The sequence below is a fragment of the Felis catus genome, chromosome A1, assembly GCF_018350175.1.
Source record: "Felis catus isolate Fca126 chromosome A1, F.catus_Fca126_mat1.0, whole genome shotgun sequence".
In the NCBI taxonomy this organism is placed as follows: Eukaryota; Metazoa; Chordata; class Mammalia; order Carnivora; family Felidae; genus Felis; species Felis catus.
The window spans coordinates 3,860,640-3,873,950 of NC_058368.1; the positions used below are offsets into that span (position 1 = coordinate 3,860,640).

General features: G+C 46.8%; 1 protein-coding gene across 6 annotated transcripts in view; it reads left to right on the top strand.

Annotated features, from left to right (window-relative positions):
• The window catches only part of SGCG (sarcoglycan gamma), a 131,929-nt gene that overhangs the window by 21,730 nt on the left and 96,888 nt on the right, over window positions 1-13,311 (top strand). Inside the window, exon 1 of one of the 6 annotated variants that reach the window (XM_003980258.6) lies at window positions 5,972-6,258. The exons of the other annotated variants lie outside the window; for them this stretch is intronic. Coding sequence (XP_003980307.2) covers window positions 6,094-6,258 — 165 coding nt within the window. The 5' untranslated portion in view covers window positions 5,972-6,093. Of the gene's footprint in view, window positions 1-5,971; window positions 6,259-13,311 lie in introns of those variants that run through there. 6 annotated transcript variants of the gene reach the window in all.

Genomic DNA, 13,311 nt, shown 5'->3' on the forward strand with positions numbered 1-13,311 from the left:
CGACCACTGTGCGGGAGGCCAGCTCAGCCCCATGGACTGGCACGGGACGAGGGAGAGTCTGGCATACAAGGATGCTGAAGAAAAACGCGATCGTATACAATGGGTTTTATTATCAGAAATTCGCCAGAAGTCTGACGATGGGGCAGAAGTAGAGAATAAAAGAAACACAAAGACCATCAGAAAGTGAGGAGGTGGAGGTGGGTCCTACAAGAAAACCATGGTACAAGCTACTTAAACTAGAAAGGAACATTTTTTTTCCTTCAAGAAGAAAAGTGACATTGATTCCAAATAATAGGTTAAAGGAATAAAAAGTGAGAGACAAGTAGGAGATAGGCTGAGGACGGCAAATTTAGCAAAATTTCTTGTACAACAACAATAAAGATGGAAAGATGGCATTCAGAAGCCCCCAACCACAAAAGCTCTCCGGGAAAGACACAGTGTCCGTACAAGGCAATTAAAATATTTGGAGAAATATTTCAAAAGTGGATCATTCAAACTGATAATAGAAGCATTGAGGGGCACAGGTGCTTATCTCTGAAAGGAGCATGGTTGGATAGTCGGGTAGCTAGTTGTAAAATGTGAACACGGTGTATTGCATTAATTTTTAAGTCAACTTGATCGAATCACAGAAGATGCAGATGATTAGTTTCTTTTTAAAAATTTTTTTTCAATGTCTCTTTATTTTTGAGAGAGTGAGAGACAGAGTGCAAGCAGGGGAAGGGGCACAGAGAGAGAGGGAGGGAGACACAGAATCCGAAGCAGGCCCCGGGCTCTGAGCTGTCAGCACAGACCCCCACGCGGGACTTGAGCTCAAACCGTGAGATCGTGACCTGACGAAGTCGGACGCTCAACCGACTGAACCACCCGGGCGCCCCGGGTGATTAGTTTCAGTGTAGAAGGTGTAGAAGATGAATATGACCATTGTGAGCATGCACAAAAAATAAAGGGAAGGACAGAAGTTTGGAGACAAGAGTGGAAGGCACTGTGGGCAAGGGGCTGGGACATTCAGAATGCTAATGCCCTCCATCAGGCAGCAGGACCAACGGATACACGGTCATTATGGAACAGGAAGTGAATGTTTAAGTCGATTGTTTGAAATTGCAGCGGTGACCGCAGAAGAAACGAACTGATGATAAAAGCACATAGGAAAAAGGAGACAAGGGCTCCCCGCGGGTAATGTACATGAAGTAATAGACTAGGTCGAAAGTTCATAAACCCAGCTAGAGCCTTGTAAGGGTACTTGAAGGTCAGCGGTAGGTAGAAGGAAGATCTAAGCGGTGACCTCTGACCGATGGAAGTGTGGATGGGGCGGGGGAAGTGGGAGACACTGAGGTTTCCATTACAAGCCCTCCTGATAGATTTCCCCTTCGCGTGTGCAAGCTGGGCTTTGGTCGTTACTCCTTGTGCATTTCCTGTGATTCTGCTATGTGCACTCCACATCTCCGTTTGCTGCCCGACCTGAGAGTCACTGCTCGAGTCTGCACCTAACGGAGTGGTGGAACCTGTTCCCTGTCAATTTAGGCAAAGTCCTGTGTCCATGGAATAAGACTTTAAACATACGATGACCCAGTGAAGTGATTACCAGCGGGTAACTTTTGAAATCTCAGATAGGCCATGTTTCTCTTCTGAAATGTGAGTTTCCTTTTTTTTTGTCTTTCTCACCTCTTATTTTTCCAGGATTCCACAGTTTTCTTTCCCATCATCCCTGACAACACTGAATTAGCTCTTTACCCTAAACAGTGACTCCCCAACTCTCCCAAAGTACCATAAGAAGCCACAAAACGCCTACATGCGGTAGTGTAGCGATCAATTTAATTTTTTATTGATACAGCAACTCCAAAAGAGAATACGAATTATCTTTTTCAAATGTGCACACATGGATGATCCCTATTTAAAAATAACCAGAGAAATTTGGGTGAGAAGCATCCAGGTGATGATGTTAATTACATTCCAGATTTAAATTCATCGAGAGTTTTCATTTGTGTGCAGAATCATCTCACTCCATTTTGCTAGTGCAAAAATTTGTGGCCATCTCTCCTGAGGAAGTGTGGCTTCGATTGGAGGGGCAGAGAACTGATGTGGTATTTTTTAATGCTTGAAAGTTTATCTCTTACAAAATAATTTAATTTGGTTTCACTGTCATTTGCCCTGAAAGCTAATATCTTTATTACTGTTATACTGACCTCTTCTGGAAAAGTCTTAGAATGTCATGCTGATCATATGTTAGATCTTTTTTTTTTTTTTTTTTTTAAATTGTGACTGTGGAATTGGTATCGTAAAAAACACTGAAGTTTGGTGTCACTGTTCAGAGGCCAGTTGACTGAGGGCTCACTTTATGCAGGTGCTGAGCAAGGAGTTCATGGTCTAGTAGGGAGAACACGTATATAAACCAATGATGGCAACGTGAATACAAAGAACTCTAAGTTTATAAACACATCTAGAAAGCTGATAGTGACGTGAACAGACTTTTAAAGGTTAGACAGTCATTCGTTTTCCTGCAGAAAAGGACTGGAGGTGACTCTAGTCAGAGGCTTGGCCAGGTACCCGAGGGCAGGGCAGGAGAGACAGACGCGCGGCCCAATCGTGAAGGTGTGTGTGCCCCGTTGAGTACAGGATACCGCACCCTCGAGGCTCCCTGAAGGGCTTTAGGCTGGGGAGTGCTGTGGAGAGAATTACCTGTTCCTGGCGTCTCTCTGGCAGTTCCAGGAGAGTAAAGTGGAACGTGGCAGGACCTGGAAGTGGGCAGCACCACCCGGCGAGTCCTGATGTGACCCCCGCCCCCCATCAGACGGGGATCTGGAGACGAGAGAGCAGGCAGAGCAGGCGATCCTGGGGCTTAGTGACCGGCGGGCTGGTTGGTGAGGGATGTTCCTTTATGGGTCGTCCATGACTTTGGGGAGGATGGAGTCATACACTGAGAAAGGACGGATGGACGAAAGAACGGGTTTGGGGAGATGAGTTTCGTTGCGGAGGCAAGCGTGAGGTGGTTTGGGGGGATTTAGTCATGGGCGCTCATGTCTACAGTCAGTGTCCAAAGTCACAGGAACTGTCAAAAATGGGACCAGTGGGTAGTGATCGAGTCCGGCTGGGCCCTGAACACGATCTAGTATATTTCACGAGTGAATTGACTTCCCTGCTCCTCACGACTGCTGTATTCTTTTCACACTTTGAATGATCCCATACCCCCGCACCCTGTGTCTTGTCCCTCCTCGGGCCAACCTACAGCTCACTTCATATCAAAACCAAAAATGAGTAGTCCAAAATGAACCGTATCTCCACCAGAAACTCCTACTTTTCGCTAGATCTAAAAGTGGTCTCCCCAACCCAGTATCTTAAGCTACATGGCGAGCAGCAGGACTGTCTGCCCCCAGGCAGAAGCAAGGTAGGAGGGCAGGATTGGTAACTGACAACAGGAGGGAGGATGCGGGTGAAGCCCAGAAGGATCCTAGAGTTATGGAAGACCCTCTTGAGAATCCCAGAGAGATTCTAGAGTTATGGAAGACCCTCTTAAGAATCCCAGAGAGATTCTAGACTTAAGGAAGACCCTCTTAAGAATCCCAGAGAGATTCTAGAGTTATGGAAGACCCTCTTAAGAATCCCAGAGAGATCCTAGACTTATGGAAGACCCTCTTAAGAATCCCAGAGAGATCCTAGACTTATGGAAGACCCTCTTAAGAATCCCAGAGAGGGGCGCCTGGGTGGCTCAGTCGGTTGAGCGTCTGGCTTCGGCTCAGGTCATGATCTCATGGTCTGTGAGTTCGAGCCCCGCATCGGGCTCTGTGCTGACAGCTCGGAGACTGGAGCCTGCTTCTTGTTCTGTGTCTCCCTCTCTCTGCCCGTCCCCTGCTCGTGCTTTGCCTCTCTCTCTCTCAAAAATAAATAAACATTAAAAAAAATTAAAAAAAAAAAAAAGAATCCCAGAGAGATCCTAGAGTTATGTAAGACCCTCTTAACACAAGAGCCTCAGGACTTTCTTTTTTTTTTTTTTTTTTTTTTTTTTTTAATTGAAGTGTAATGGACACACAATGCTACGCTACTTTTAGGTGTATAGTGATTCAACAATTCTGGACATTACACGCTGCCCGCCAAGATGAGCGTAGTCACCGTCTGGCACCAAATGACATCATTGCAATATTACTGACTATATTCCCTATGCTGAACTTTCCATCTCCATGATTTATGTAGGCTGGCACTTTGTACTTCTTAATCACCTGCACCCACCCCCGACCCTCTCCCCTCTGGTGACCATCAGTTTGTTCTCTCTGTAGGTAAGATTCCATCTCTGTGCCGGGCTATGGCCAAGCCAGCTCCGTAAGCCTGAGCTCCGTAACCTAACATCCAGTGGAATGTTAGACCTGGTTTCCTTTAAGGTCTCTTACAGTTTTAAAGTGTTAGGATTCCACTGAAAACATAGGAGATGTGTATTTGTGAGTTACAGAGTGAAGCCAGACCTGCATTAAAGACTTCGAAGGTGTTTTAATAATTTCAACTATTCTATAAAATGAAAGGTTTTTTTTCCTCTAGGCCTTCCTACTGAAGGACCGAAAAGAGAAGTTGGTAGTACTAAATGAATGTTTAGATGTGAATGCAGATCGAGTCCACAGCGTGGCTAACATTTGTACAAAGCAGTCCCCAAAACATTGAAAAGTTCGTCGTTATAAAGCCAATTTACTGATTGATGAAAAGGCCCCTCGATGCGTAACCTTTCGACGTGTGACATTTCAACCAGAATACTGAGTTAGGAGTTGCCAATTTTGACTTTTTAGACACATACTGGTACAAAAATACATCTTATGTCATCATTGTTAAGTGTTCTATGTTTTTATTAGGAATTGATAGTTGTGCTATAATTTTATGTCCAACTAAATTGCCGTGATAGGGAAAACAGTAATGGGCGGAGAGGTCATGAAAGATTTTTTAAAGTCTTATAAATAAGTGTGTGATTAGTTGAAGCTGTATCAGCTCTTAATTTAAGGCCTGCAGCTGTCAGTATAAGAAGCATCAAATGTCAAAAGACGTTAGGGTTAGGAATAAATAGAATAAGAGAAGAGGTCTCCTGAGAAGAAAAGAAAATAAATATTAAGTATATGGATTATAATTACACCACTTGTCCTTTTCAAGTTTTAGTGCTAAAATCCAAATTTCAAACATACAGTTTAGTCCATGTTAATTCAGGCAGCTCACCAGGCTGTACAAAAATAGGACAAAATAAAAGATTATTAAAAAGCTCGATATTGGGGCGCCTGGGTGGCGCAGTCGGTGAAGCGTCCGACTTCAGCCAGGTCACGATCTCGCGGTCCGTGAGTTCGAGCCCCGCGTTGGGCTCTGGGCTGATGGCTCAGAGCCTGGAGCCTGCTTCCGATTCTGTGTCTCCCTCTCTCTCTGCCCCTCCCCCGTTCGTGCTCTGTCTCTCTCTGTCCCAAAAATAAAATAAACGTTGAAAAAAAAAATTTTTTTTAAAGCTCGATATTTATTTCCTTTACCTCTTATAAAAGTTTAATGATCTTTTTCTTTTTCAATAAAGATAAAACATCAAGATTGCACTGTTACATTCGCATACTTTGTTAAACATTAGTTTAGTTTATTAGTAAAGAACAGTCAGAATTTTAACATATGGAATGTATTTGCCTTCTCTTTATTAGGATGGTAATTCCTCAAGGTTTTCTTCTCAAACATTAAGATTTTTCACTTAAAAAGAGACTTAAAGAAACTGATCTTTAAGGAGTGGCTATTCTAATATGCATTTCATTTGAATGAGAATAGTTTACACTTAATACTAATAAAGTCCTAAGTTCTAAATGCTGCCTGTTAATTTGAAATGATTTCTATGAGATTTTGTCAACATTAGCTTCTCCTGGAAACCAGTCTGCTTTTCTGCTATTCATTTAAGGTAAAGTTTATTTTAGAAAGTTATCATTACATAAGGCCATCGTGATTCAAGATTTAAATGTTGGTTTTATAAGAATTTTCTTTTCTTTTTTTTGGCCCACTTAGAGCTGTGTCCCAGAATTGGTGCCCAAACAATTTTAAGTGTGGTATGAGCTGTTTATGTCACTGAGTAAAATTAGACACGCCTGTTGCTAATATGAGGGAATGAAACATGACACAAGGCCAAAACACGTGAGAGCCTTCCCGGCACAGTGGGTGAAACCTCAACCCTTCACTCATTCTGCAGGGAAGGGGAAAGTTCAAAACATTGAGTCCCCGCCTAACTCTGGAGCCGGTACTGCCCACCCCGTGCTTTCTGCGACGTCTAAGGTAAGGCCCAAGTTTTACCTTGGATTTTTGTATCCTTCAGCTTGGATTTTTTAAAACATCACTACAATGTACAACTTAAAAACCGAGTAGGTACAAGATTTCTCCACTTGTTTTTCTTCATAGGTGACATAATAGTTAATAAGTTCCTTTTAAAGTGTTGAATAGCTTTCTCTGGAAATGATTATATGTAAGTATCAATAACATTTGGTATCATTTCTCATTTCAACTCTTAAGTTACTCTGACTGCTAACACGCTAGGTATTTTTCACACGATTTGTGTTTCTAATGTTTTTAATCTGTAGAACTCCATGGTAGCATTTCTGTATTTATCGGACATTAAGTTGTATACTGTAGTTAATGTAGATAAAATATAATCTTTAAGATTGCCTGATTCTAATTCCGCCCTTCAGCTTTTGTGGTAGAACTACGTTTGCTTTACCTTTTGTCCATAGCGCTGTTACAGACGTTAAAAAATAGAGTGAAGTTAATGAGAGCAAAATTTCAAGTCGTGAGATAAATCTGGGGAATAAGCAAAACAAGAGAAGAATACCAACTTCGGCTTCCCAAATATTCTTGGAGCAAAAACAGGAGAGAATAGTGCTCTCCTAAAACCTGGAAAACAACACGTTGTTCAAAACACTTGTCAAAGAGTAAATATAAATAAGGTAGAAGGTAACCATGTGCCAACACTCGGGCCTCCTAAACTTGTCAGCTCTTTCTCTGTTTCCTGAGTCGATTCAGGAGAGATCCGGAAAGCAAGTTGAAAGGAAGGCGCAGAGAAAGAGGAGGGAAGACAGGGCGCAGCTGGCAGAAAGACTGGCCAGCAGGACGGAGTAACTCACTAGCACGAAACGTCCTGTGTTTACTTTCTGCTTACTTTCTTGGAAACATTTTGCTGAAATAGGTGCAAAGAGGCACACTCAGAGTTTCAAGACGAACGGTTCAAGTTGGTGTTAGTTTTATAGGTTCTAGAACTTAGAGCTGAGATTTTCTCTCAAAGCCAAATGAAAAGGAAAGCACTTCTGCATATGTAAATGTCCCATTCCCGAGACCGAAAAATCCAGGTTTCCAAAGAGGCTGTAAGCTCGCGCTGGCAGGTGCCAAGGGCAGGCCACCCCAAAATGTAAAGGCCGGTTCAGAAACAGCCAGCAGAACACCCTGAGCCCCACCTCCCGCACCTGTCTCCAGCCTCCCCTGTGAAAGGCGCCCTCCCTGTAGCAGGAGATAAAGAGACATCCTCATCACCTGAGGTGGAGAAGTTAGAGCCAAGAAGCCTATACAAGCACCTCTTGTTACTTTTTACTGATTTACGCCCCCAGCCAAAACTCTGCTTAGAATTCCTCATGAATGGGGGGGGGGGGGGTGCCTGGGTGGCTCAGTCCGTTAAGGCGTCCGACTTTGGCTCAGGTCATGGTCTCGTGGCCCGTGAGTTCGAGCCCCGCACTGGGCTCTGTGCTGACAGCCTGGAGCCTGCTTGGGATCCTGTGTCTCCCCCTTTCTCGTGCTCTCCTCCACTCACGCTCTCTCTCTCTCTCCCTCTGTCTCAAAAATAAATAAACGTAAAAAAAAATTGTTTACAAATGGGAGCTCCCAAAGCCAAGTTTTCTTTGTCAATTCCTCACCGACTTATGGCCACTTTCTTCAAAAGGTATAAAAGCCACCCACCCCCGTCTTGTCCTCAAGCCTCAACTTCGTTACTGGGCCTCCACGTGCATGTGGTGAGCCTTTGGCTTGGTTTTGTTTGATTTGTTTTTTTTCCCCCTTTATTCTTACACCACCTGGAAGACCTTCAAGGGTGGAAGGAAAAATATTTCCTCCCCTACACAGTTAAAATGCTGAAAATAAAATGGTTCCAGGTTGTCCTTCAAAATACTCACCTTCTAGTCGAATTGCTATCGAGTATGAAAATCCAGTAATAACTGTAAATGATGAGCGGCCCTGCTGTTGAACTTGGTGTATTTTGTAGGACCTCTGGTTCCCCCTTTGCCCCCCGTTTTACTTGGCTTCTCCTAGACCCTTGTTTCTTCTCAAATGAGCCCAGCCAGCCTGCTAAGCAGCCCCCCCCCCCCAGGGGTTCCTAGTGGGAGGGGGAAGAACTCCAGAGCAGGATTCTGCTACTTTCCTACTCCTCAGAACCTGCCTCTACCCCTCCAGCCTTCCCTCCTCCTCTTCTTCTCAGCCTCAACAGCATCTGCCTAGCTCTGTGTGCTTCGGACCCACTACGAGGCCAGATCTTTCCATGACGGCCCCAGGAGTGTTGTTGAATTCCTCGCCCACGGGACTTGTCATTTTCAGGGCACAACTTCACTCAATTTTAAAGGTGATTTTGCCCTGGAGAAACGTATGAAAAACTGGGAACAGGAGTATTCTTAGCAATTTGTACATCTGCAGAAGTCTCAAGACTTCTCTCAGGACCCCTCGAAATATTGAAGAGTGCTGGGCGCGGGTCTGACTGGTGCGCAGCCTTCCGCCGATGAAAACCGAGCTGGGGTCGCAGGAGGGTTCGCTTGCCCCCAAAGGGGTCCACGCTTCCTCCGGAAGCAGTGGGGCGCCATTTAAGCATTTGCCACAGGAAAGCCACAGAGACCGGATTATTCTTTGGGATGCTCCCTCTGGTTGCCGTGCAGGATGGGTTGGGGGCAAGGGGGAGGGAGAGGAGAGGAGTTCTAGAAAGTCCAAGGCTGAGGACTGGGGAACGAAGGGAGAGCCAGCAGGAAGAGGTCATTGCTGTTGAGATGGAGGCTGTGAAAGCTTGCCTCACCCTCGTGACTATTTCAGTTCTCTTCTGAACGTTCTCAGTTAGTCTTATGTGTAGAACACCCCTGAAAAGCACACTATGCACGAAGAGGCAATCATTACAAGTTCAGGCTGTGAAGTCAGAGGGCCACTCTCCCGCCGTGGGGCCTTGTTTGTGCGACTTGCTTAATTACCCTCAGCCTCAGTTTCCGCATTTGTAAAAATAGGAATAAATTCGCAGTACTACCTCTTGAGGTTACAATGAGTGCCAAATGCAGTTGAGACAAAACATTTAGACAGTGTCTGACTTCCTGGTGAAGAGTAGTCATACTCCTCCCCCCTCCTGACCCCACCCCTCCTTGCCTTCACAGTCACTGTCAATAATGAGGAAACACATAACCTCGTAGTCTCAGTGACCAGGAGGTCAGGGAGGAGCCTCAGAATGGTGAGTGATCAGGATTTCTAACCTGCTTCTCCTGGATCCCCTAGGAAGGCACCGTGAGCCCCATATAGAAGGTACTAGACTAAGGAATGCTCTCCACACTCAGTCTGGGCTGCTGAGGAGGAAATGCACATTCCAGAACACAAACAGAAAACCCTCTCTGGTATTGTCACTAACTTACTGGAAATCCCTATTGCCTTCAGGAAAAACAAAAACAAAAACAAAAAACAAAACTCAACTGACTGGGTTTCCTATGAACATTTTCCCTTCATAAAACATTTTAGATCTTAATGAAAATTTTATATGAAACATTCTAGAATGTTAATCTTGGTGAAACATAGAGGTATGCTGTCCCCCTACCGGAGTGCATTTGAATGTGTATTCTGTGCAACAGTTGAAAATCGCTTTAAATCCTCACATTTCAGTCCTGAAGAAAAGGTGTCTATAAAGATAGAAGTGAATCGTGACCTTGAAGTTCCTGAAACTTGTTAATGAACTGTCAAAGCAATCAGAAAATTGCATATACACTACATTTGATAAGAACCTTAATTATGCCTACCTCAAGAATTTCTTTTTGCCCTAAGTCTTTCACACGGAGACTTGTAACTAAAAAGAAGCTCAGCTGGGTTGACACATTTAAATAACTTTTCTTTTCTTAAAATTGGTCCTTAACTTTGTGTGGGTATTTCTCAGAGTTAGCATTTAGTTCAATGCTATTTTTAGGGACTAGGCAAATTGAGGTTTTGAGGGGAAGGGGTTATATAGTTGCTTTGCCTGAAAATTTCAGTTTGGTTAGAAAACTCCAAGGACTTAATGACATAGATGACAGGCTTCTTTATTCCCTGGTTAAATGCAGTCTCCCTGTGTCACTCGAGGAACATTCTAAGCTCTGCCTTCCTTTGTAAATAATGTCAAACGTCAGGGTCATGTCTATACGGGATGAATGGTGCTAGGGCGGGCTCAGGTCCCCCTCACCGGTCTGGTACACGAACTGGCCACTGAACCGCCAGTGACGGTTAGGACAGTTCTCTAGGTACCCACGTGTCACTAGACACATCTTTGTGTCTGGCTTCTCCTGCCCCGACCAGCTGTTCTCATCGCCTGACATTTATGCCTCTTAGAGAACATTCCCTTCATGAATCATTTGTACGAGCGTCCTCACCTCAGGTTCCGGAGAATCCGACCTGAGATAGACAAGGTGGAGCCGTGTGCTACTGAGAAATCCATCGATGTGTCTGACTGATCGATCGCTTGTTAAAATCCCGATGTTTCCGACAGCCGTTGTTCAGACCAGTGTCCCCAGGAACCACACTGAGCTGGAGACTTGCCTGCCGGTTTATTGGAGGGAAAACACCTGCACGCGACCGAAGGCAGCCCAGTTGGGCAGGAGGGTTGAATAGCGATGTAGACGCGTCAGAGCCGCGATGGCCCTCCGAGTTGTCCTCAGATTGAGGGAGGGGCCTGGGCTTTTGCCCCCCTGCTGTTACCAAACAGTGGACGTGGGACATACGGTAGGTGGGGCGGCTCAGTGCCATCGAAGCCATTCTCATCCTCAGGTGTCACCCGTGGCAGCTGGAAGAGTGAGGCCTGGGTCCTGAAGACTGACCAGGGAAATACGCCACTGCTGTTCACCCCTCGCGTCGTGCGGATTACTCCACGTACCTAATTTGGAGATCGCCCCCTGCCCCCCACAGGGTTCTGGTCAGACTCTTTCCCTGAGGAAGCCACTGAAGGAACATCAGCGGGATGCACTACAGGCTCCGTGGCTGCCGTCAGTCTCCAGAAGGCAACCGACACTCATCGTGTCTCCCTCCCGCCCACCACCCCCGGCCACCCGTTCATTCCCACCTAATACCTTTGCTGGTCTAGGTAGCCAACCCGGGTGATGACCCTGGCGTTCACCTCTGAGGGGTCTGAGCCGTTGGTCACCGTGCCCTTATGGATCAGCCTTTGCGTGAACACGTGTCCATTTGCCATCCGCACAGTCAGAGGACACCGAGAAATGCCCTTCCAGGCCTTCTGGGTGACAGACATTCTTCCCAGCCAGGAATGGCACATCCTTTCCTTCTAACTGCTGTCTTGGTACAAGGGGCTCAAGTGAATGGATGGTGGCATGCACATTAATGGCACTCACGCTGCACTCCCTGGTGGAAGCATTTCCCACCGGGGAACAGACTTCTAGATCCACAGAGCCCGTAGTCGTGGGGATGGGAGGCCTGGATTTCCCATCCAGGTCATTAAAAGTGATGGTAAGAATGACCACTCCTACTCTCACCCTTGGTTCCCAGGCCATGCGTTCTACCCATTGAGGATGGGATACGGTGCCACGTGGTGGTTCAGATGGCCGGTACGGACTGCATCCTGAGGCATCACCCACCCTCACAAGGAATCTCCACACTGGGACCTCAACAGCAACCTCAAAAGGCTGTCCCATCCCGTTCCCAAACCGGCAGCTCTGGGACATGCCGTGGGTGTTGACAACAGTAGGCCCATAGTCAAGTGCCACGGTGCCCTTTGTTATGAAGTGGATCATTTGATTCACTGCAGTGTCACAGGGCGTCCCACACCAGTGGATCCAACATCTGTAGGTCCTCAGAGAGTCATGGTGGCCAAGGCCATGCAGGCGAAAGAGAAAAGCCCATACCCGTCCCGTGTGTTCCAGTCAGAGTGATACAATTGTCTTGCCATTGAGTGGCTGCTTGCACGTGTTGGGCTGTGTCCAGCCTCAGCGTGGGTGTCTGTTGTTGGCAGTTTAGACATTCAGTAGTGGCAGTAGCTAGATCAGCCTTGACGAGAGGGCTCCCTCGTTGGGCCCACACGTGGCCTCCATCGCAGCCACTGTGGCCACTGTGTTAACGAACCCGCTGTGGGAGCACAGGGTGGGTGACGATGAGCTGGCTGCTGTCAACTGGCTGAGTCATTCTGGCCGTTTGGTGCCTCCTCCACAGCGGACACTCGGGAGGATGTTAGTGTGTGAAGCGAAGGTCTTTGCCCTTGTGCCCCCACAGGTCCACCCTCGGGCTCTTTCCCTCATCTCATTGTCGTCCCCCTTCCAGGTCCTGATGAAACCGCCAAGCCATTCACCCCTGTCAGTGAGACTGTCTGTATCCCAACCTCAGCTTGTCTCTGCTTCCGCCAAAAGTGGATGTGCAGATGAACTACCTGAAGCTTTGTGCTTTGGGAAGATTTCCTTTCAGCACCTTGACGGGGCCATGGTCCACAGCAAGACGTTTGTGGCTTGCACCAACATACTGAGCCAACCCACCCTGAAGCCAGGTTTGGCCATTTTCTCCCTCTACAGGCTGGTCGTAAGGGACACCCCTCTGTGGCCAGAGGACTGAGATGAGGCAGAGGTGGGGGGTGACGGAACCCTGAGTCACCTGTGCACGCAGCCTCTTGTGCCCTCTGCCTGCCCCGGTGCCTGGTATGCCACTTCTAACGTCCAGGAGATTACTGCTGGCCTCTGACCTCATGCCTCGGTGGAGGGCTAACAAAACTCAAGTTGTGATGGGAGATTCTGGCCACGTGGCCAGATAGATGTCTCACGGTCGGGTGCCCTGTGTCCACAAAAGCCCGGGAGCGCTTAGGGAAATGTTTTACAAATGGCATGTAATTCCCTACCGCAGACGGCACCACCTTATTCCAGAACGCTAGAGGACCATACTGTGATTCTTCCACAGGGTTGCCCTTTCCTCATTGTACCACAGCCAGTCACACGGCCTCTGGTTCTGCTGGAGCAGGGCTGGATGAGTCCTCGCACTGTGCGCTTGCTCCAGTGTCACAGGTGTTTCCTTCTGGGGACCTGGCCTCTCTTCAGTCGAGGGTTTCCACGTCTGGAAACCGAGCAAAGAGTTGTGATCTTTGTGGGGGCCAGG